The 22,555-nt window shown below is 37.5% G+C and overlaps 2 protein-coding genes across 2 annotated transcripts in view; both read right to left on the reverse strand.

Moving 5' to 3' along the window:
• Window positions 1-22,555, reverse strand: part of LOC123323050 (intraflagellar transport protein 122 homolog) — a 216,085-nt gene that overhangs the window by 129,086 nt on the left and 64,444 nt on the right. Inside the window, exons 7-8 of the mRNA XM_044911251.1 lie at window positions 19,915-20,042; window positions 11,879-12,040 (exon numbers count right to left, since the gene is read on the reverse strand). Coding sequence (XP_044767186.1) covers window positions 11,879-12,040; window positions 19,915-20,042 — 290 coding nt within the window. The remainder of the gene's footprint in view (window positions 1-11,878; window positions 12,041-19,914; window positions 20,043-22,555) is intronic.
• LOC123323051 lies at window positions 1,770-2,954 on the reverse strand. The gene is made up of 2 exons (XM_044911252.1): window positions 2,640-2,954; window positions 1,770-2,585 (listed from the first exon to the last, which is right to left on the reverse strand). Exons 1-2 carry the CDS (start codon window positions 2,863-2,865, stop codon window positions 1,993-1,995), a joined length of 819 nt encoding a protein of 272 aa, XP_044767187.1. The 5' UTR covers window positions 2,866-2,954; the 3' UTR covers window positions 1,770-1,992.

Here is a 22,555-nt window from a genome sequence, read left to right on the forward strand (position 1 = left end):
ATAAGATGGTGATGACTGGACAATCAGAAGAAAAAGAAAAACTGAAATGACACGATTACAATCTGCATCGTAAAGCCATGTAAATTCAAATTCTACAAAAACCGAATCGTTACATATTAAGTCACATTGGTTTTTTTTTTGTCAAATCCGAGCATTTTGTAATTAGATACTTATTCTTTTAACTGTTATTTATTATCCTGTGCACCTTTGTTTTTTCATAATTAATTATCCATTCTTGTAGTGTTTTTTTGAAGGAAATTTTATGCTTTTTATTCTCTAATTCTTGGGGCACTAAATCAAATATTCTGGGGGCAATGTAACTGCAGCATCTCTGGCCTATTCTCTTAATGGATCTTGGACGTTCAAAAGCACGTGCCATTGCTCTTGTTTGGTGTTGATGCTGCTTTTTTTTGACAGGTATTTTTCCCTCAAAAACATTCAAAATGATGCTGGGTGCAAAGAGTTGCCTGACATCGGGTACTCTGGCCAACTCATAAAGTGCTTTGGTGGGGAAGGATATCTCCTTTTTATGGATCACTTTCAAGAAATATTTTTGAATGACATCCAATCTCTTTTTATGGCAGTCTAGTACACCACCCCAACCAATTATTCCATATGACAACTGTGACTGTACCAGAGCATTGTATAGGATGTTAAGATGTTTCAAGCTGTCAATTGTTTTCCTCACAAATCTGAATTGATATAAAAATTCCCCTCAACTTTTTTGTCAAATATATCATATGAGCATCCCATTTTAAATGTTCATCGATCATTACGCCAAGGTACTTCACAGAGGATGTTTTCGGAATCGTTAACTCATCGTCCAAGTGTATGTCACCAATATCTTCTGCCACAGCTTTACTCGATTTGAACGGTATGTATTTTGTCTTGGCTTGATTGAGAGTAAGTTTATTCAGTTGTAACCATTTTACTATTTGACCAAAGTCGCGAATCACTACCCTCTTCAAGTCTGACCATGATGTACTTTCGTACAGAACTACAGTATCGTCTGCAAAGCTCAGAATATCACCATCAACTTCCATCTCCAACAGCCCATTCATGTATATAAGGAAGAGAAGCGGACCAAGAACGGTGCCCTGTGGAATCCCGAAAGTAATTAACCTTCTTTTACTAAGCTTGTCATTTATTTCAACCATTTGCTTTCTATTGGAAAGGTAGCTTTTGATCAGTTCATAAATCGATCCCCGAAACCCATAGTTGTATAATTTTTCCATCAACTTCTCATGACTGACTGTGTCAAATGCTTTCGCCAAATCGATGAACACAGCTAAAGTTGGCCTGCTTTTATCCAAATGGCTATATATCTTAGTTGTTAATTCTCTTATGACGTCCTCAGTTGAGATACCCTGACGGAATCCAAATTGCCTTTTTGATAATATGCTATACTTGTCTAAATAGCTCATTATTCGGGTTTTTAATAACTTTTCAATGATTTTTCCTATGTTGGAAATTAGAGTTATTGGCCTATAATTTGTCATTTGCGTCTTATCACCATTTTTGTATATTGGTTTTACAATTCCCAGTTTCAGAAATCAGGAAAAGATCCTTTTTGAAAACAGGTGTTAGTCAAGTAGGCTATGGGTTCCGTTATTTCTTCCTTTATTTCTTTTAATGTTTCGGCCCTGATCCCATCGAAGCCAGCGGATTTTTTTGATTTTAAGCCCGATATAATCTTGATTATCTCCTGCGGTTCTACTGGGGTTAAATTAAGGAACTCTCCACAGTCCTACATCTGTCGACAAAATCATTGGGAGTTTTTATTTTATCAGCATATTTTTCTCCTAATTCACTGTAATACTTATTGAATGCTTCAGCTATTTCAAAGTCACCTTGGATGTTTTCCATATTTTCAGTTATCAATTTATCTATTTTAGTTTCCGATTTCCTTCCGTGACAGATGTCTTTCACGTAGTCCCATAATGCTTTTGATTCTAAACCTGCCTTTTGGATGCAATTTTGAAAGTAAATATTTTATGTTTCTTTTATCTTTTTTTTAATGTGATTTTTGGCTCTAGTATATTCATTTTTCAGGTCTAAGTTATTATGATCCAACTTCAGCCTGCGGTATAATTCATTTTTTTTGTTTATTAATTCACATATAGCAGGTGAGATCCATTCCTTTCTTATTCTATCTTTTTTTCTTATTTTCACAATATTGGTGCTCTGCTCAATATGCTCAGTCAAAATAGAAACAAAGTTGCCGGCAATCTCGTTCACTTCGACCGCCTCATAAACCTTCATCCATGTTTCATTTCTTAATCGATCTTTGAGTTTATTGTAATTGACATATTTCCTATATTTCTCAGGAATAACATTCCTATACGTAACTTCAAAATCTAAAGTTAATATGACAGGATAGTGATCTGTGACGAGGTATTGTAAAACACATGCATCAGCACTTTCGCTTTGCAAGTTGAAACCCTTCACGAAGAAGTGATCGAGACAAGTTCTGCTCTCTGGGCGGGTTGGTCGATTTATCATCGAAACATAACCACATGAAGACATAATATTCTTATATTCTTCAACAAAATTTTCATCACTCAGTAAGTCTATATTCACATCACCTGCAATCACATGTTTCATATCTATGTCTTTATTTTGTAGGTATTCCAACATACCCATATTGAATTGTTTCAAAGATATTTTCGGCGACCGATATAGGGCTGTTAGTAGCAGGGATTTTCCACTTTTTTCTTGTACTGTCACTTCTAACCAACACATTTCATCAATAAGTATTTTTCTACAATCATAAGTAATATTTTCCTCAATATATATCATTACACCATCATTTCTGTTGAATATTCCCTCGTTATATATAGTATTGTATCCTTTCATCCTGAACATATTTATATCCGCCACATGAAAAGTTTCCGTCAGAATTATGATATCAAAACGATGTTTAATGGTTTCTAGTAATATTTCCAATTCATCAAAATTTTTTGGGCACTCCGTATATTCATTTGGAATATTTTAAAATTTTGTCCTATAACACCTTGGTCGAAATTGTGTATGTCATCCACCAGTTTAGTCCTGAATTCCTCATTGTGATAATCTCTAATAAATTTGTCCATATCCTCAAACAACCAACAGACATTCACAAAACAATAAAGAACTTCATACAGGGTGTCCCACTTACTTTTCAATTAATGTTCTGTTTCGAAGCTTCCGAACTCGAGCATTCTTCACAGACCATGTATCAGTAGGCTTTAATGTAGCACCTTGCACTGAACCACCTTCTTCTTCCACAATGTTTTCTCCCTCTGAGGTATCCTGTATATTTTTACTTATAGGTGTATGGGGAGCACTATGCGGTTTTATTTTATCCTCGCTTTTTTCTAGATCTTGTATGGTGTATATTCTTTTTCCAACGATCAGTTTATCACCCCTGATATAAGATCTTTCCTCATATTGTTGTCGAGCGCTTATGAGGTGGTTATATAATATTTTCGTTTCCTCTCGCTGTTGTGACGTGAGATCATTCACTATAGAAATTCCGGTTCCTTCAATTTTTTCACGTTCTTGAAAATAAGTTTCTTCTTCTGTTGTGTTGTCAGTTCAATCTTTATTGGACTATTCTGGGACCTTCCAAGAGGAAAAATGTCGCTCACCTCCGACTCTTGAATTGTTATATCCAGGAGGCGTCCTAGTTCTCCAGTAACAAGTGCTGGGCTAATTATAGTTCCCTCCTTTCTCAATCCAAATACAACAATATCGTTTTTAATAAGGGCACGTTCGTTCCACTCCACTCTCCTCCTCAGATTTTGATTTTCCTCTTCGAGATTGTTCACCCTACTTTTCAAATTTTGGATTTCCAGCAATAGCCTCGTCTCAAATGCTGTGATACAGTTTTTCAATTCCTTTTTTGAATTTACTATTTCATCGAACAACTGTTTGAGAGAAATTTCGTCCTTTGCCCCATCAGACATCCTGTACTAGAAGTATCCGTCGCAGTGTGGAACGCTTTAGATAATTCAACTTCACAGCTGAAGAGTACGATAAGGATCGGAGATAACTGTGTGTATATTTCACAATGACTTCCGATTTTACTGAATATAATATTTTGTTCAACTAGATTCTGCAATGAACCAATTTATACTTCAATCAACGATTTCAGTATCGTTTTTCTCTGTAAATAAACTTCAGATCTGTAGTATGCCTGAGTCGGCTGTTATCAATTTATGTATCTATATACGTGTTAGCGGTACGACACGATAATGACGAATGTAGAAGATGCAAGGTTTGTGCTGCTGCTAACGGACCTTATGATAAAGGAAAAGGACCAATGAGGCAATATAACGTCGGATCCCCCATGGAACGAGTAGCTATCGACATCGCTGGCCCCTTTCCCGAAACAGACCATGGAAACAAGTACATTTTGGAAGCGATGGACTATTTCACGAAATGGGTGGAAGCCTACGGTATTTATAATCAAGAGGCCAGGACTACACCTCTTCATCCACAATTAGACGGCATGGTCGAACGAATGAATCGGACCATGGCAAAACATCTAGCCAAAGTAGTTTCTGATCACCAGCGGGATTGGGATGAATATTTACATCTATTCACCATGGCATATAGATCTTCGGTTCAAGAATCTACCAAGGAAACTCCATCCAGTATAATGTTCGGCCGAGAAATAAGACTGCCTTGCGACTTAGAGTTTGGATGTAAGCCTGGAGAAGACGTAGCTGGGGAGGACTACGTTAGTAAATTAAGGAATAAGCTGGATTACATTCATGACAAGGTGCGCAATCAAATGCAGCAAGCAAGTGACCGAATGAAAATGCGCTACGACATCAAGGCCATTGAAGGTGGATTCACCGCTGGAGATCTGGTGTGGCTACATAATCCACAAAGGAGGAAAGGTTTTTCACCAAAGCTGCAGAGACAGTGGGAGGGACCGTATGAAATAATCAAGAGGATAAATGATGTAGTTTACCGGATAAGGAAGCCCCCCAGAGGAAAACCAAAGGTCGTCCATTTCAACCGATTAGCCCCGTACGCGCAGGACAAAGAAGAAGTACGTCTTGTGGAAGCCCCGATGCAAGGTAGCAGCGATTACCAGAAGTTTATGGATTGTTATGGTGAGACACGCGTTGAACGGTTCGGCGTTACACAGGAAGTACATCAAGATCTCTTTACCGTGTCTGAGGAATACTCTCTCGCTGATTGCGTAGCGAAGGACCTTCGTATGAGCAAAGGAATAGCAAGAGTATTCAGAAATAAATTTGGACGTCAGGAAGAACTATTGCGACAGCAGACAAGAATCGAAAAAGTTTTGAAATTGAAGGCTGAAGGTCGGTTCATTTATTACCTAGTCACCAAGCAATATTCCTATCGGAAGCCAACCTATCAGAATCTATGGACGGCACTGCATAGCTTGAAAGAAGACCTTCAACGCTTTGGAGTTAGGAAATTAGCTGTTCTCAAGCTCGGTTGTGGATTGGACTAGCTGAATTGGCGAGTTGTGAAATTCACTAAATCTGTTCTGGGACAGAACAGGCTTAAGGAGGGGACAGTGTAACCAGTCCGGCCCTTGCGGTTGGACCTTTCGAGAACTAGAGCGGTCGTTAGGTTCTGGAACAACAGCGAAGGTACCTGAATGTTTCCGGCGCCTATATAAGCCCAGCGGAGGAGTACTTAACAAGTACAGTTATAGTTCACAGTGCAAGCGACTAGTGGAAATAAATACGAGTGAAAATAAATATTAGTGTCATAGTTAGTTTGGAAGTTATAAGTGTAAATAAATAATTTTAATAACTTGGACGTTTTAATTAAGCGAAGATAACGTTACAGTAGTTTTTCTGTTGACTCCTCCTCGCCTAGACCTGTGACCAGCGGGGTTCTCCAGGGAACGGTATTGATTCCCCCCCTTTTCTTGAATTATACTGCCGAATTACCCCGTAATTTGAGATCTCCTTGCTTGCAATTTGCAGACGTCACGAAGATTTTCAACAACCCCATCACAGATTCTGTACTACTTTAATCGGATCTCGATCCTCTTTCGGGCTAGTCCCTAGAATTCCTAGATTGGTTGATTCCACTTAACCTCGGGAAATGCGTGGTTCTGCACATCGGCAAGCAGAACACCAGACACCATAACTTTCTAGATAGACACCAACTTGCTACGACGGAGTCACATGAAGACCTAGGATTAACCATCACATCCGACCTCAGCTGGTGCCAACATGTTAAGAAGGTGACGTCGAAGGCAAGGAGTCTCGTTTTCATGTTCTCAAGTGATATCCGTGGCTGTTCGCCCAATGTCTGCAGTAACATTTATAAGACTTATATAAGACCGATCGGATCCTTCAATTTGCTGGTCTGCTGGTTGGAGTAACACAAACAACTTTTAAGGGCATATAATCAAGTTGAAAAAGGCTAATAGAATTTTTCACATCAAACCGTTCTTTTGCCTGCTGATGTAGTTTGTGCGGCCAGTGTGAACACATTCAAAAACAGTTTTTATTAGCATCGATTTCGTTCACCAGCTGGCGAATTTGGTGTTCGACTATACATAAAATTACGGAATTATATAGGAAATATAAGAATAGTCGTATTTTTTGACATTTCTGTTTTATGTCATTGTCCGTCGCTGAAATTTCATGGTTGTCAACGTCATCGTCATTTAAAAACGTTCTCGAAAATTAACATTAAGATGCTTTTCGAATCAAGCTAAAAAATACGTTCATTCTTATATCATTCCGCAATTTTACGAAGAGAAAAAGTTTTATATTTTTTTTTTATTATATTCCGGTGGACTGAGCGCAGGTCGGTCGTAATTCACGACGGTCCGGGAAAATTAATCGCAAATCGTGTAATTTGCGAAGTGAAAAATAATAATTTCGATCCAGTAACGATTGAAGTTAAGTACAAGTGAGAAAACGTTTCAAACGTTGTGAACAATAGTGAGAAAAGACACTACAAGTTCAAAAACAACAGTGAGAAAAAAGACTCGAAAGTGAAAGAAAACAAACAATCGAAACAGATGGTCTGGATTTCTTGAATCCAGATAACGTCTGTTTACTTTATTCATTGGCGTGCCGCCAAATTACTCAATATGAGCATGGATACCTCAACCGAACAATTCTGTGACCAATCACAGAACTCAAGTACGTTAGAAGATATTCTTATTAACCTCAATCGAACACAAACAAAAACAAACAATTCTTACATAGTGAGAACGTCATCAACAAGTTCAGAAGAATTTCTAGGATTTGAGACAAATAAGTCTGAAGAAAATCCATGGCAATCAGTAAGGTCGGCGCCAACAAAGAGGAGAAAAATTAACAACAAAAACAACAACAACATTACAATCCAAAATAGATTCGATGTTCTAAAGAGTGTCGACGAAACAACTACAACAAGAAATGATGCCGCTTCAGAGAAAATTCCGAAACCACCCCCAATATTCATTTACGGGGTAGTTCACTACCCTGAAATGGCCAAAAAACTAAAAAGCGTAGCAGAAGATGATCAGTATACCACGAAATGCTTGCCCGACAATACTATCAAAGTAAATAGCATAACACCAGAAACTTACAGAAAATTTATAAAATTTATGCGCGACAATAATGTTATCCATCATACATACCAACCCAAAGATGAGAGAGCTTTCAGGATAGTGATAAAAAACTTACATCACACAACTGATGTAAATGAAATCAAGCAGGAATTAGAAAACTCTGGACACAGAACAAGGAATATAATGAATGGTAGACACAGGTCAACAAAAGAACCACTAAATATCTTTTTTGTGGACTTGGAACCAGCCCCAAATAATAAAGATGTGTATAAAATACAGTACCTAAGTAACAGAGCAATAAAAATAGAACCACCGAGGAAATCGAAAGGAATCACCCAATGCACAAGGTGCCAACAATATGGCCACACCAAGACATATTGTAACAGACCATTCCTCTGTGGAGGACCACATAACACAACTGCATGCAAGAAAAGCCGAGACTCTCCAGCAAAGTGCTGTTTATGTGGTGGAGCCCACCCTGCAAATTACAAAGGTTGTGAATTCTATAACAACCTTATGAAAACTAAACAAAATACAAATAACAGACTAAATATCCAACAAAACAAAAAGTTAACAACCGATAATAATACAACTTCAATAACGCAAACACAATATGACCAATATCCAAAAACCCAACAAAATCAACACGAACAAACAAGAACTTCTCAGAATTATACACAACCCAGGAAAAGCTATGCAGATGCGGTCAACAACAACAGGGAGCAACTAGGAAATATCAACGACACCATGAATCATTTTCTTGAGGAATTCAAAGCTATGTTCCAGCAAATAATCCAACAAAACAGTATGATAATGAATATATTGACAACGCTCATAAATAAAATTCAATAACATAATAAAAGTTGCAGAATGGAATGCCAATGGCCTTCTACAACATAAGAATGAAGTAGAAATTTTCCTTCATAATAACTCGATAGATGTCTTACTGGTGAGTGAAACACATTTTACTGAAAAATCGTACTTCAACATACCACAGTACAAAACTTACACCACCATTCATCCAGACAAAACAGCCCATGCAGGTACTGCAATTGTGATAAAAAACACCATAAAACATGAAGAACTGCCAAAGTACGAAAAAGAATTTCTACAAGCCACAACAATAAGAGTACAATCGTTATCTTATAATCTCACAATTGCAGCAGTCTACTGTCCGCCACGACACAGCATCAAAAAAGAACAATTTGATGACTTCTTTTCTACGTTGGACTATTAATTTATAGTAGGTGGAGACTTCAACAGCAAACATACCACATATGGCTCCCGGTTGACAACTCCAAAAGGATGGCAACTAGTAAGTCTTGCAGAACAAAAAGGCTATTCCTTCTTATCGACAGGGTCACCCACTTATTGGCCAACCGACCCAAAGAAAATTCCTGACCTTCTGGATTTATTTGTTACTAATGGCATTTCTTCAACAAACATGGATGTAAAATCTAGTTTTGACCTGTCTTCAGATCACTCACCAATAATAGCGACATTTAGCAGCTTTATTATCTACAGAAAACACACCACCAGACAACACAATAGAAAAACAGATTGGGATAAGTATCGAACAAAAATTGAAGACGATTTACCTTGGGGAATAAGTCTCAAAACTCAGGAAGACATAGAAGAAGCTCTAAGCACATTCAACAACGTGATCACTAAAGCTGTTGAGGAGGCAACTCCAACAATAGCCCAGCCAAATAAAATCTACCACATCCCAATAGAAATCAAAGAACTTATTGCGCACAAAAGAAGAGCAAGAGCAATATGGCATTCAACACATTCTCCAGTTGACAAGAACAACCTGAACCGAGTGACCAACCGACTGAAGGCTAAAATTAATGAGGCAAAAGAAGCATCCTTCTATGAATATGTTTCGAACCTGAACAGATTTGACAACTCCATTTGGAGACCAATAAAAAACCGCAAGAGGCCAATAATACACATTCCACCCTTACGTAACCAGTCAGATTCCAACTGGGCCAGAAGTGATGGAGAAAAAGCCAGACTTTTTGCAGACCATCTAGCCAAGGTATTTACTCCAAACAGCAATACTATGGACAGCGAAATCGACAGAGAACTACAGAAAACATCTGATAGAACAGGATTCATTAGACCCTTCAAATACTGCGAAGTAAAATCTGAAATTAACCACCTAAACGTAAAAAAAGCTTCTGGAGAGGATAAAATCAGTCCAAAAATGATCAAAGAGCTACCAGAAAGAGGAATTGCCCAACTCATGATTATATTCAACGCCATCATCAAGCAAAGCTACTGGCCAGAACACTTTAAAGCTGCTGAAATAATCATGATTCTAAAACCAGGAAAAGACCCAAACTGTGTTACCTCTTACCGTCCAATCAGCTTGCTACCTGTTGTCTCGAAAATTCTCGAAAAACTGGTCCTTCAAAGAATAAAGAATGACCCAAATACAGAAGAGTGGATTCCACTTGATCAGTTTGGCTTCCGGTCAGAGCATTCGACAGTGCAGCAAGTCCACAGAGTCACTCAAGAGGTGAATAAAGCACTTGCAGAAAAGAAATACTGTGTATCAGTGTTTTTGGGTGTCAGCCAAGCTTTTGATAAAGTTTATAGCTTCTCAAATGCTTCAGAACCACCTCCTAGAAATTCAAAAATGGTCCAACAAGTGGAGAATAAAAATCAATGAGACAAAATCAGTACAAGTTAATTTCTCTCTTCGCAAGGAACAATGTCCTAGGATACAATTCAATAATATCCAGCTACCGGAATCCACATCTACAAAATACCTGGGCATGCATCTTGACAAACGACTCACCTGGAAAGAACATATAACCAAGAAAAGAAAACAAGTCGACTTAAAAGTCAAGGAGCTTTATTGGCTAATTGGTAAAAAATAAAAATTATCTCTGGAAAACAAACTCCTCATATACAAAACCATCATTAAACCCATTTGGACCTATGGAATTGAGCTCTGGGGATGTTCAAGTAAATCCAATGTCTCCATAATACAGAGAAGCCAATCAAAAATTCTAAGAATGTTAACAAACTCACCCTGGTACGTTACGAACCAAACGCTCCATACAGATCTAAAGATCCCATACGTGAAAGAAGTCATCCAGGACAGAAGTTGCAGACATCACGCAAAACTCGAAAGCCATCCTAACGCCCTAATCCGACCACTGACCGAACCCCCAGATACCAGACGACTGAAGAGAAACTGGCCAGCAGATCTGAAGGATGCCTGAGGACTTATCTGGATAAGACCTCATAACGCCACTTAGGAGCCTACAGCTCTGAACCAGCAAACAGGCCCATAGAATGTACATTCTGATTGCTTGTATACGTACTATAATAAAAAAAAAATATATATATATTTTTTTATTATACAACCTTGACTCCTGAAAGTTTTTACCACCTATATTAAACCAAGAATTGTCGCAACGAATTCTAATCATATAAAATGTATTGTTTAGTGCTCCCGATGAAGAGAAAATAAAATTCCAGAAAGATCGAGTCATTATGTATGATTTATCGAATGAGATAAGATCTGTTTCGTGAAATGAATATATTTATATATTTCAAGCGCTTGTCCATAGAAAAATATTGTTCCTAACTCTTGCGGAAAGAATCTAACGCGCAATATTTTTCATTGCAAGAAATATCGCTATTTGGTGGAAAGTATACATTTGCCAATAATATATCTCCACGTTCAGTGTGGACTAAAACATCATAGTAGTTGACCACATCTTCCATATTTTACTTCGATAATGCCGAGTTTTGGAAGCATAAAAGAGAAATTACTGATAGTGCACATCTTGAGTCAGGGTCCAACCATTCTCAAAATTTGACGTTTTCAAAACCTATTTTGAGATCATATGAGGACACCAGTCACACTTATTGATAAGTGCCTATTCAAATGAAATCGGAGATTGAGACGTCATCTTCATAGCGTCTCAAGTCAAATTTATCAATTAGACTGGTGCCTCCAGTCACATCCTAACCCTTAACTGGTCCGGTAACATTTTGCGTCAATAAGAATAATTAATTGAAATTTCAGCTTCATTTTCATAGAATGATGAATATACGTATAAAATTAATGTGATTTACTCTGAAGAAAAACAAATCATATTGAAAACTTATAAAAGTTCTGAACCAGATCGACATTCTGACCTACATCTATATTTGCAGTAGTCATTTCGACTACGCCGGGGCCGAAACGGTTAAGGGTTAAGATATTCTCACAAGTTGAGATCTGACTATTAATGCAGGCCTTAGTACTCAAGGTTAAGCTGAGATACAAACCCAGCAATAAATGATAAATAAAATTAGTAAATAACTCACTTGTGCTTGATCAAACATCCTTAAATCGGTATACATTGCAAGTGCTTTGTGTTCTTGTCCAGCTTTTTTATACATTCGAGCGGCTTCTTTGAGTTTTCCTTGATGTGCATAAACGTCCCCAATCAAAGCTTCCCTAATTGTTTCTCCTCTCCTTTGTTTCGTCTGAAATATGAGAATATTCGAAAACACAAAATCAGAGATAAATATTTAAATTTCGCCGGTGTGAAAACAGCCAAATGAGATAGCAGACTTTGACCTTGAATTCGTCGTACGCCACTGTACGGTTGAGCGGAAAACGATGCAAACATATATTGTCGCGTCCAGAATGATATGAAAACTATCATTATTACGGAATGCTGAGGGAAAACAAGAATGAATGTTAAAAATTCTATTACTCAAAAACTTTACATAGGATCGACTTCAAATTGGTGAATTGAATCGACAAGCCATATATATATATATATATATATATATATATGGTTATATATATATATATATATATAAGTATATAAGTATAAGGAGAGTAGCCTTGGAATTAGTACAGTGTGAAAGTTATTTGGGTTCTTGGCTAAAGGGGCTATTTATAATCAAACAACCATTGGTACACCTATATTTCGGAACTATATTGGCTCCCTAGTTTTCACTGGGTGTGGGGCTAAAAAAATCTTAACAATTAAAATACTTCTTTAAGATAGGTGCAAGAAAGAATTATCAACATCTAAAACATAATGTTACTCACATGCGTTAGTTGCTGTAGAAAATAGAGGCAAACTGAAAGGAAAACATTCCTCAGAATATAGCAACGAGGCTATAATATCAAATCATTAAAATGGAGACATGCAAAAAAAAAACGATAGACTCAAAAAAGCGGTTACAAACACTCTTTATAGGTTAGGAGAGACCACAGATGAGAGCAAAAGGCAAAAGAGACTAAGTTTACTTCTATGAAAACAAGGCGGTGGCGTTTATCAAGGTACGGGGGCCATATTTTAAGTCTAGATGCAAGAGATAGCTATAAATGTTACTCAGACCTTTTATGTCTGTTCTTTTATTAACACTATTGTTGTTTTCGTTGATAAAGCACATTTCCTGGAATATTCTCTTATGATAATTTTTGCAAAAGGAGAGGACTTTTGCTTGCTCAAAATTAAACGAGTGAAGGTTTTTAACTGCATGATTGGACAAAGTGCAATTTTCGGATAAAGACCTGATGTCACTTCGATGGCCAGAAAAACGACGTTTCAAGGACTGAGATGTTTGTCCTATATAGATGCTGGGGCAATCATTACAGGGGACAGAATAGACACAGTCGGATTGGTTAAGAAAAAGAATTTTGTCTTTTAATCTGGAAAACAGAGCTCCATTTGAGAAAACGTTGTATTTGGCAATCTTTAGATTTCCGATGTTGGACAGAATGTGGATCAACTTATTAGTGAGACCAGGAAGATCACCGCCTCTTCATGAAATCCAAATACTTCCTAAAGGGCCACGAAGACATAAAAATCACAAGGGCTGACAAAGGAAATGTCACCGTGGCTATCTCATCTGCACAATACGATGAAAAAATGTCTAGACTGATTAACGATGACACTGTCTATAGAAGAATCCTTACTGATCCAACGAATAAATACCAAACCTCTAGTAACAAATTTATCAAAGAACTTAAAGATAATGGCTGGATTGATTCACCCACTGCAACCAAGCTTAACAATTATAAAGGCACCCCACCACTCATTTATGGACTACCAAAAATTCATAAACAAGATGTACCATTGAGGCCAATCGTTTCAACGTTGAATTCTCCCACCTCAAATCTCAGCAAATTTATTGCTGACCTTCTTTCAACTGCCTTCAAGGAGAATTTTAGCTACTATTCTATGAAAAATTCTTACGAGTTTGCACAAAAAGTGAATAACCTCCAATTGCCTCCAAATTATGTGATAGTTTCATTAGATGTGGTTAGTCTGTACACCAACATATCGTGGGAGATCACAGAAAGAATCATAAGGATACATTGGGCAAGAATTGCCTCAGTCACAAACATACCACAGGAATGCTTCTTGAGGATTCTCAAATTCCTGTTTGATGCCAATTATTTCGTTTATGAAGGACAATACTTCTCACAGATCTTCGGCTGCCCCATGGGAAGTAATCTCAGCGCCATTCTAGCATTCATCGTCATGACAGAATTAATAAATGTTTGTCTCCTAAGCCTTCCTTATGAACCAACCTTTTTATATCTATATGTGGACGACATAATCACATCAATACCTGCAGATGGATTGCAGGAGCTCCTAAGGGTGTTCAATTCCTATGATGAACACATCCAGTTCACGGTGGAAGAGGAGAATGAAAATTCAGTTCCCTTTTTAGACACAAGGGTTATCAGAGCCCCAGACAACACCTTGAGATTAAACTGGTATAGAAAACCTACTAGTTCAGGCAGATACATCCATCATCGATTAAATCATGATTGGAAAGTGAAAGTGAACATGATCCTCAACTTAAAAAATGGAATTCATAAGATTGCACATCAGGATTACCAAAGGACAGCCTTCAGAGAATTGTATAACGTCCTCAGAGAGAATGGCTACCCTAAAGGCCTTCTCAATAAACTCATTTACTGCACCCCAACAACACAAGAAGAACTTTCCAATGCACCCCAGAATAATGAAGAAAGAATTATCAATGGTACCACCAACTCAGTGTTGGATATCCCAAAATTTGCCTCTCTGCCCTATCTTCCTGGTCTCACTAATAAGTTGATCCACATTCTGTCCTCCTTCTTTTCGAGGTAAGTAAAGCCTTTCTGTTGCCGAGTTTGGGTGTAGCATGCCGTTCTGTGTGAATGTTGTTCGTATTCTTCTGTCCAGCCTTTTCAGATCTGTTTTGGACCAATCAAGGATCCCAGACTTATAAGAAAAGGTTGGTATGGCCCAGGTGTTGATGGCTGTGATTTTGTTTGTTGCTGACAGTTGTGAGTTGATCATTTTCTTGACTCGTCCGATGAGTTCTGTTTCTGCAGCAATTTTGTTTTCTTTTTGTCTCATTTCGTACGTCTGTTGTATCCCTAAATATTTGTATGTGTTCTCTGTCCCCAAGTTTGCTATTTCTCTTCCATCCGCCATTCTAATGTTTTCTGTTTCCACCAGCTTTCCTCTCTTCACTTCCACCGTGGCGCACTTTTCTAGGCCAAATGACATCCCAATATCTGCGCTGAAACCTCTCACGAGTTCGAGTTCTCCTTCCAGTTGTTTCCTCCCTCTAGCAAACAGCTTCAGATCATCCATATAGAAAAGATGGGTTATTTTGGTTTGCTCGTTGATTGTGTAACCGTACGCTGAGCTATTTAGCATGTTGCTGAGGGGGTTCAAAGCGAGGCAAAACAGTAGCGGGCTCAATCCATCGCCCTGGAATATGCCGTTCCTAATTTGGATTTCTTCCGTCCTATAGGTCGTAGTTCGTGTTTTAATAGACAATGTTGTGCGCCATGTTGACGTTAGGCTTTTGACTAGATTTATTTCCAGTATGTTCACCTTGTATATCTCCAAGATCTCAACCAGCCAGGAGTGTGGTACCGAATCATATGCCTTCTGGTAATCGATCCAGGCCATCGAAATGTTCCTCAGTCTCTTTTTTGCCTGTCTGGTGAGCATCTTGTCGATCACCACGAGCTCCTTACTTCCACGTCCTTTTTCTTTGCACCCATTTTGCTCCCATGCCATGATGTTATTTTGCTTCAGGTGGATTCGTATTTTATGGCCTATCGTTGAGGTGAGTATTTTGTATGCTGACGGTAGACAGGTTATTGGTCTATAGTTTTTAGCCTGCGTCAGATCACCCTTCTTTGGGAGCATGAGTGTGGTTCCCTGCGTGAAATATTCCAGGATGGTTCGTGGGTCTTCTAAAGCCTTTCTTATTAGTCGAGCTAGTGCTTGGTGTGTGTGTGTGAAAGATTTCCACCAGTAATTGTGTATGTTATCTATGCCCGGTGCTGTCCAGTTCTTCGTCCTTTTAATCGTTTCTTTCACATCTTCGGTTATATTTATCTCGGGCATATCTCGCACGTTGTCATGCTCTCTCTTTTCACGCTCTATCCACGCCGCCGGTGTCCTGTGTTCGCCTCTATTTGTCCAAATTTTTGCCCAGTACTGTCGCATGCCTTCTGGGTGTAGTGGGTTTGTCCTTTTCTCGCCCTTTCCTTTCTCCAGCTTTCTGAAGAACTGCCGTTGATTGTTGGAGAAAAGGTTATTATCTTTATACCTTTGGGTTCGTTTGTGGAATCTTCTTAATCTATTTCCTAGCGCGGCTATTTTATGTTTTAGTGTTTCTGTGTAGATTTTCAGTTGTTCTCGTTGTTCGGTCTTGGTCTTTGATTTGATTTTAAGCATGAAAATGTATTTCTCTATCTTCTTTTCGACCTTTTTGCTAGGGGTTGTGGTGTGTACGTATGTATGTAGGATACCTATCTCTTTTCTTATTTTTTTTCTCTCTATCCCCTGTTCCCATGATGGTCTTAGTTCTTCAAGTTCTTCTTGAGTTCGATTTTCAGCCTTGGTTTCTAAAATGATATTTGCGACGGTGGCTGCACAGTAGATGGTGTGACACAGCTCTTCAAGATTTTTTGTGTTGTTGAATGCTGGTTTCAGGGTGTTATTTATGGCTTGGATGATCTCCTTTGTGTTCTTATTTTGTGCGACCTTGGTGATTTTTGGTCTTGCATTCATCCTTACTCCTTCCCACTTCAGGTTGACTCGTTCGTAAATTGTTCTTATTCCGGTTGTATATTCATCCCTTTCCGTCTCCATCATTTGTTGTTCCTCCTCGTATTGTTCTTCTTCAGTCTCTGGACGTTGTGCGATTGTGTTTCTCCGCTGTATGCTTCTTCTTATGTTTTGGATGGTTCTGCCTGTCGAGGATCTTATTGCGTTTGTTTTCAACGCCTCGACTTCATCTGGTGCGAGCAGTTTTCTGGTTTTTATGTTTTTGACTTGGGCTATTAGGGGTTTTCCGGTGAATAACTTTTCTGGGTATTGTTCCGCCCAGAGATCCGCCAACCTTGCCGCGTACTTCCTGGTGCTCGTTTCTCCCTCCGTAGCTTCAAAATATGCACTGAGTAACCCGACGTTCATCTCCCTCGTCCAGTGCTGCCTTTTCCTTCGGGTCAAAGCGGGATTGTCTAGGTTCGACATGTCCAAGCTATTTCCCTGTCCGGTCCTATTTAATCTGCGAGGCCTTGCGGTACCGTTTCGTAGAGTGGCGCCACTTGCTCCACCTTCCTCTACTAGGGATTGTACTGGTCTTCCCTCAGGCGCAATCCCCACGCCGGGGGCGTTATCCGAGGCTTCGATTATTGTGTCGAAAGCATGTTTTTCACAGTAAGAGGGGTGCTAACCAATTTGAAGTCGATCCTATGTATAGTTTTTGAGTAATCGAGTTTTTAACATTGACAGGTGTCAAATCTCGGCTTCTAGGGGGTGTAAGTGGATGCGATAAAATGCACTCTTTTCTGCTATGGTTTGTCGATATCATTATTATCATTTCCAGATTTGATGTCGATCCTATTTACAGGTTTTGAGTAATTGAATTTTCCCAATTAAGGTGTAAGTGAATGCGGCAAATGACATTTTTCTGCTTCATTTCGTGAGACTGATATTAACCATGATTATACTTTTTAGAAGCCCTGAAGAAGCATTAAACAAATGCGACAGCTCGGCGAAGAATAAAGAGAAAAAACACCAATATTCTCCTTAATTGAGTCAATAACCCTTACCTAATATTAAAAAAAAAATGTGATGTAGTCAAATTTAAGAAAATTTTCTTGATGCAAACTTGAATTACTCCAGTAACACAACCTAAAAATATTTTCGAATATATCGAGTGTCCCACAAAATAGAAATAAAGGGTGACTTTGATTCTTGAAATGAGACACACTTTATTCAGTACTGTTTTTCAATTCTCTAAAACTTCAACAGTTTTCCGAAATATTTGTTATTCTGCCAAACAAAAGATACCTGTAGAGGATCTGTTTATTTATTTAATTATTAAAGAACCCTTGCACATACCAATAACAATGATAACATAACAATATAACAATAATAGCTTCACATGGATTGAAAGACCAGATTTCAAAGAATCATAAGCCTGCTATAATAAAGCATCTCCAGCATATGAAGTGTCCACAAAAAGACTATCAACATAACGAATTTTAAATCTATTTGTCTTTATCTTTATATTATATTTATGAGTGGAAAGTATAGAAAAGCTTGAGAATTGAAAAACACTACTGAATATAGTGTTTTGAAAAATTTAAATCAGCCTCCATTCCTTTTTTGAGGGACACCCGATATATTCGAAAATATTTTTAGGTTATGCTATTCTTGGAGTAATTCAAGTTTGCATCAAAAAATTTTGCCAAACTTTGAGAGCTACAGTTATATCGTCCGCTGCGGCACTAGTAGGACAGCGTATTTATACCATGTCAATAACGTGCATACAATTATGTTGAATTAGATGGACAATCACAAGAATTAGTAACAATAAGTACGCATGAGGGTCTCAATCAACCGTTATTTGAGATCACCTGATGTTAATTTCAAAACATTCTTCTGGGAATGGCCATAATTTTTCAATCGGAGAAAATGTATATGTACTCCTCATATATCAATCTGTCGTTTCAAAAAGTAAACCTACACATTATTTCCCTAAATTGCGAAATGAACACAATCATATTAAAGCTGACTGGCCACCGAATGCGAAGTTGAGCGTTTTCAATGCAAAATGACAAGCTATGTCACTCGATTCGTAGCTTGTCACTTATATTAGCATTGAAAAAGCTCTGCTTCGCTTAACTTCGCATTCGGTGGCCGGTACTTTCACCTTGCGGATGACTAAATTTATTCCGCAGAGAAGTCTTATTCTTAGGATAAGTAGAAATGTTGTCTTTTCACTATCAGTTAGTGATATTCATCGAAGAAATATGTCGTTGAAACTTACGAAGAGTTTATTTGTCAAATATGAACATAGATGAATGAATTATTGATTGAATTTTCAAGATTCTTGATGTATGGTTATTCTTTGTGTGATTTGCACGAAATATTTGCTTTCTAGTTGGAATTATGACGATTTCTATACTTCATTCAAATTTATTTTAGCACTCGGTTGGCCATGAAATAATTTTCTCAAGTTTTTGTAACTAGAACGAAGTTAGGTTGGCACTGATGAAATGTCGTTAATGTCATAACGCTGTTGCCACAACTTATATCAATTTTTATAACGAAAATTCGAAAATGCCGAAAGTGATTGAAAAAAGAGACAGGGTTTCAGGAAGTGCTATTTAGAATTCAGGTCCGCTCATTCAAATAGTTATACCCTAATATTCTAAAATCCACAATACGTCAGACGGTAGCGAACATATTCAAGGTAAGAGAATTTATATAATGTTTCATCTGAATCTAAACGACTTATATTTCAGCTGAATATTTCCACAATCAGAAAGATTGTGAATGAAGAGTATGACAAAGAATTTCCTTCTATTGGGAGACCCAAAAAGTGGTGGCATTTGGGAATTTTATGTTTGAGTGAATTAATACGAAAAGTTAACTACAGGATTTTCGATAAATGTCATCGGAGAATGAGCTCCCTGAAATGGATTTTTCTGTTTTTCATTTGACTTTTCAAATTAATATTTTAACCAGTCCTAGAGTCTCAAAAACACGCTTGACACACAGATGGCGCTCAAATCGCTTTAGTCGCCTGGTTTCCCATCTTTCTACTCTACTTATAATCTTTGCACTGAAATAAGAAATAAGGTATCCTTCAGACGAAAAATTACTTATTCAAAATGAAGTCAAAATTTATTCGTTAGTACCCGGCCTAAGAAACATTTCTATATGTGTGTGACATAACAGTTTTGTACAAGCTAATGAATTCGATTCAAACGAAGCATTAACCACCTACTTTAGTTGAACAATTAATTAGGTAAATAACAAAATCGATCTACACCTCAGAGCGCAGAAAGAGTTGCTACAACTTACCTTCAATTCCTCAATAATCTCTAAATAAGGAAAATCGTGCAGCTTGATGAATGCACATCTAGCTACCTCAAGCTCTAAATTTTCTAATGCAATATGAGCAAGTTCTTTCCAGTCACCGTCAGTCACTCCTGAAACAACATTACATCTTTAGTGATTCGATATCAAAATATCTTTTTTAAAAAAAAAGTTTCAAGTGGCCAAATAGTTTAATAACTAAAAACCATCAAAAAACATATAATCTTGAAGTATAACTAGGTAAGCATACTATATGCAGCCCTATTGAATTCGTTTATGCAGTTTTTGTTTGTTTGTCCGCTCGTACTAAAGGAAAGCTTCTAGTTGGCGTCCCGAACGGAAAGTGAACTGGCTCTCTGTTATTGAATTGCTGGAGATTACACTCCGGCAAAACACAACAGCCACAATTTTCCAGTTCAACTGAAAACAAAATGAATTTTCAAACCAAGACACGTATTTCGCTATCACAAAAACATCTTCAGGTGGGTGAAGGTAAATTGAAATATTCGGTACCGAACTAATACACAAGGTGATTCATTGGTAAATAGACAGAAGCTAAGGGTAGATAGAGGAAACTGAGGTTAGTCAGAATAACCTATATTCAAAGGAACTACCTCTCTTCATAATCAAGATACGGAGTGTTTCACTGATTTTTCCAATTTCTTCAATTACCCATAACTTTCGAACCATCCTTATATATTTTGATGATATTTTTTAGATTTATTCTCTGTATCAATTTAGTTCATACTGATTTTTTTCAGGTCCAGCCTAGGGAAAAGTGATGAATAAGATTCGAACAAAAAAAAAAACGTGTATATCTAAATTTTTATTTTTGATATGAAAATATCAAAGGGGTGAAGAAACAGTGCATTTCTCATACTTCCGCATGCGATTTAATACTCAATAAGTCTAGGGAAATCTGAATGACAACACACTAACCAAAATTTCATAAAACACAATTTTATTCGGTATTCATCAATCTATGATAATTTGCGAAGTACTTAATTTTATTTCACCACTGAAAACAATTGTATGAATTCGTTGAACAATAGTGATAAAGATTGGTATTTATCAATACCAATAATTCCAATACTCCCACTTATTGAGTGTTGTAAATATCAGCAAGAACACTAAAAACGCACTCATTGTGAGTCTCAATCACTATAAGTTTTCATGCCCAACAAATATCTGAGTCTTAGAAAAGCTTCTTTTGGTAGAGCTTTTGTAAAAAAATCAGCCTCTTGTTTTTTTGTTGGGACGTATTTAGGAGATATTTCAACACAATAGTATTTTTCCCGAACAAAATGGAATTGAACATCCACATGTTTCGTACGGCTGTGAAATTCAGGGTTGTGAATGAGCTTGATAGCACCTTGGTTGTCTATATGTAGAGGAGTTGCACCCTTCAATGATACACCAATATCATTCAGCAACTGACGTAACCATACAGCTTCTTTGGTTGCTTGGCATGCAGCTACATATTCTGCTTCTGTTGTTGATAAGGTAACTCCTGATTGCCTTTTGCTGGACCACGTAATTGGACCTCCTGAAGCCTTGAACACGTATCCGGTAGTGGACCTTCTTGTTTCTTTGTCTGATGCGTAGTCAGCGTCACAGAAACCATTCAGGTTGTACTCTGGTTGTCTCAAATATTCTATACCATAATTGCCAGTATTGTTCAGATATCTGATAATCCTCTTGACAGCATTCCACTGAGCTACTGTAGGATTATTCAGGAATCGGCTTGTGACTCCCACTGAATATGCAATATCTAGCATAATGATTTAATGATCCCACACATTCTCTATAGGGACCTTCAAAGTTAATGTCTGTTTCAATTCTCATGAGATCAGTATTTGGGTCAGCTGGTGTTTCTGAGGAGTTACACTTATTCACAATTTTCTTTATATATCTCGTTTGATGCAGAAATATAGTTTCTCTCCTTGTTCTCTATAATTTCAAGTCCAACATAATTATTGATATCGCCTACCTTAATTTCAAAGCATTTACCTAATTCTCTAAGAAAAATATCCAGTGCTTTGTCAGATGGCGATATCAACAGACCATCTTCGACATAAATAATGAGCAGAACTTTGTGTTCCTGTACATATCCTCGATAGATACATTTATCTGCTTGGCATTGCTCAAAACCGAATTTTCTTAGTAAACTGTCAAATTTCTGGTTCCAGCATCTGGGTGCTTGTTTTAATCCATATAATGATTTTACCAGTTTACATACTTCATAGCCATGCTTGGGAAAACCCTCAGGAATTTCCATATAAATTTCTTCTGAGAGTTCTCCATACAAAAAAGCTGTTTTAACATCAAACTGCTTTGCAGCAACCGACAGAATTACTCTGATTGAATCAAACCGTGTTGTAGGAGAAAATATTTCATGATATCCACGTCCTTCCTTTTGAGCAAAGCCTTTTGCACACAGTCTTGCTTTATATCTTTCTATTTCAACTTGATTGTTATATTTTAGTTTGAATACCCATTTTGATCCAATCGCTTTTCGTCCTTCAGGAAGTTTTTGTATGATCCATACTTTATTTTGTTCCAGAGCACATATTTCTTCTTGTATTGCTACTATCCACTTATCAGCGTTTTCGCAATGTATTGCTTT

Source organism: Coccinella septempunctata, chromosome 1 (assembly GCF_907165205.1).
Source record: "Coccinella septempunctata chromosome 1, icCocSept1.1, whole genome shotgun sequence".
Lineage (NCBI taxonomy): Eukaryota > Metazoa > Arthropoda > Insecta > Coleoptera > Coccinellidae > Coccinella > Coccinella septempunctata.

Coding starts and splice junctions, on each gene's coding strand:
- LOC123323051 (XM_044911252.1), bottom strand. CDS start 2,865: ATGTTCAGGATGAAAGGATACAATACTATATATAACGAGGGAATATTC. Junction 2,586..2,639: donor TTTGAAACAATTCAATATGG/GTATGTTGGAAT, acceptor ATGTGATTGCAG/GTGATGTGAATATAGACTTA.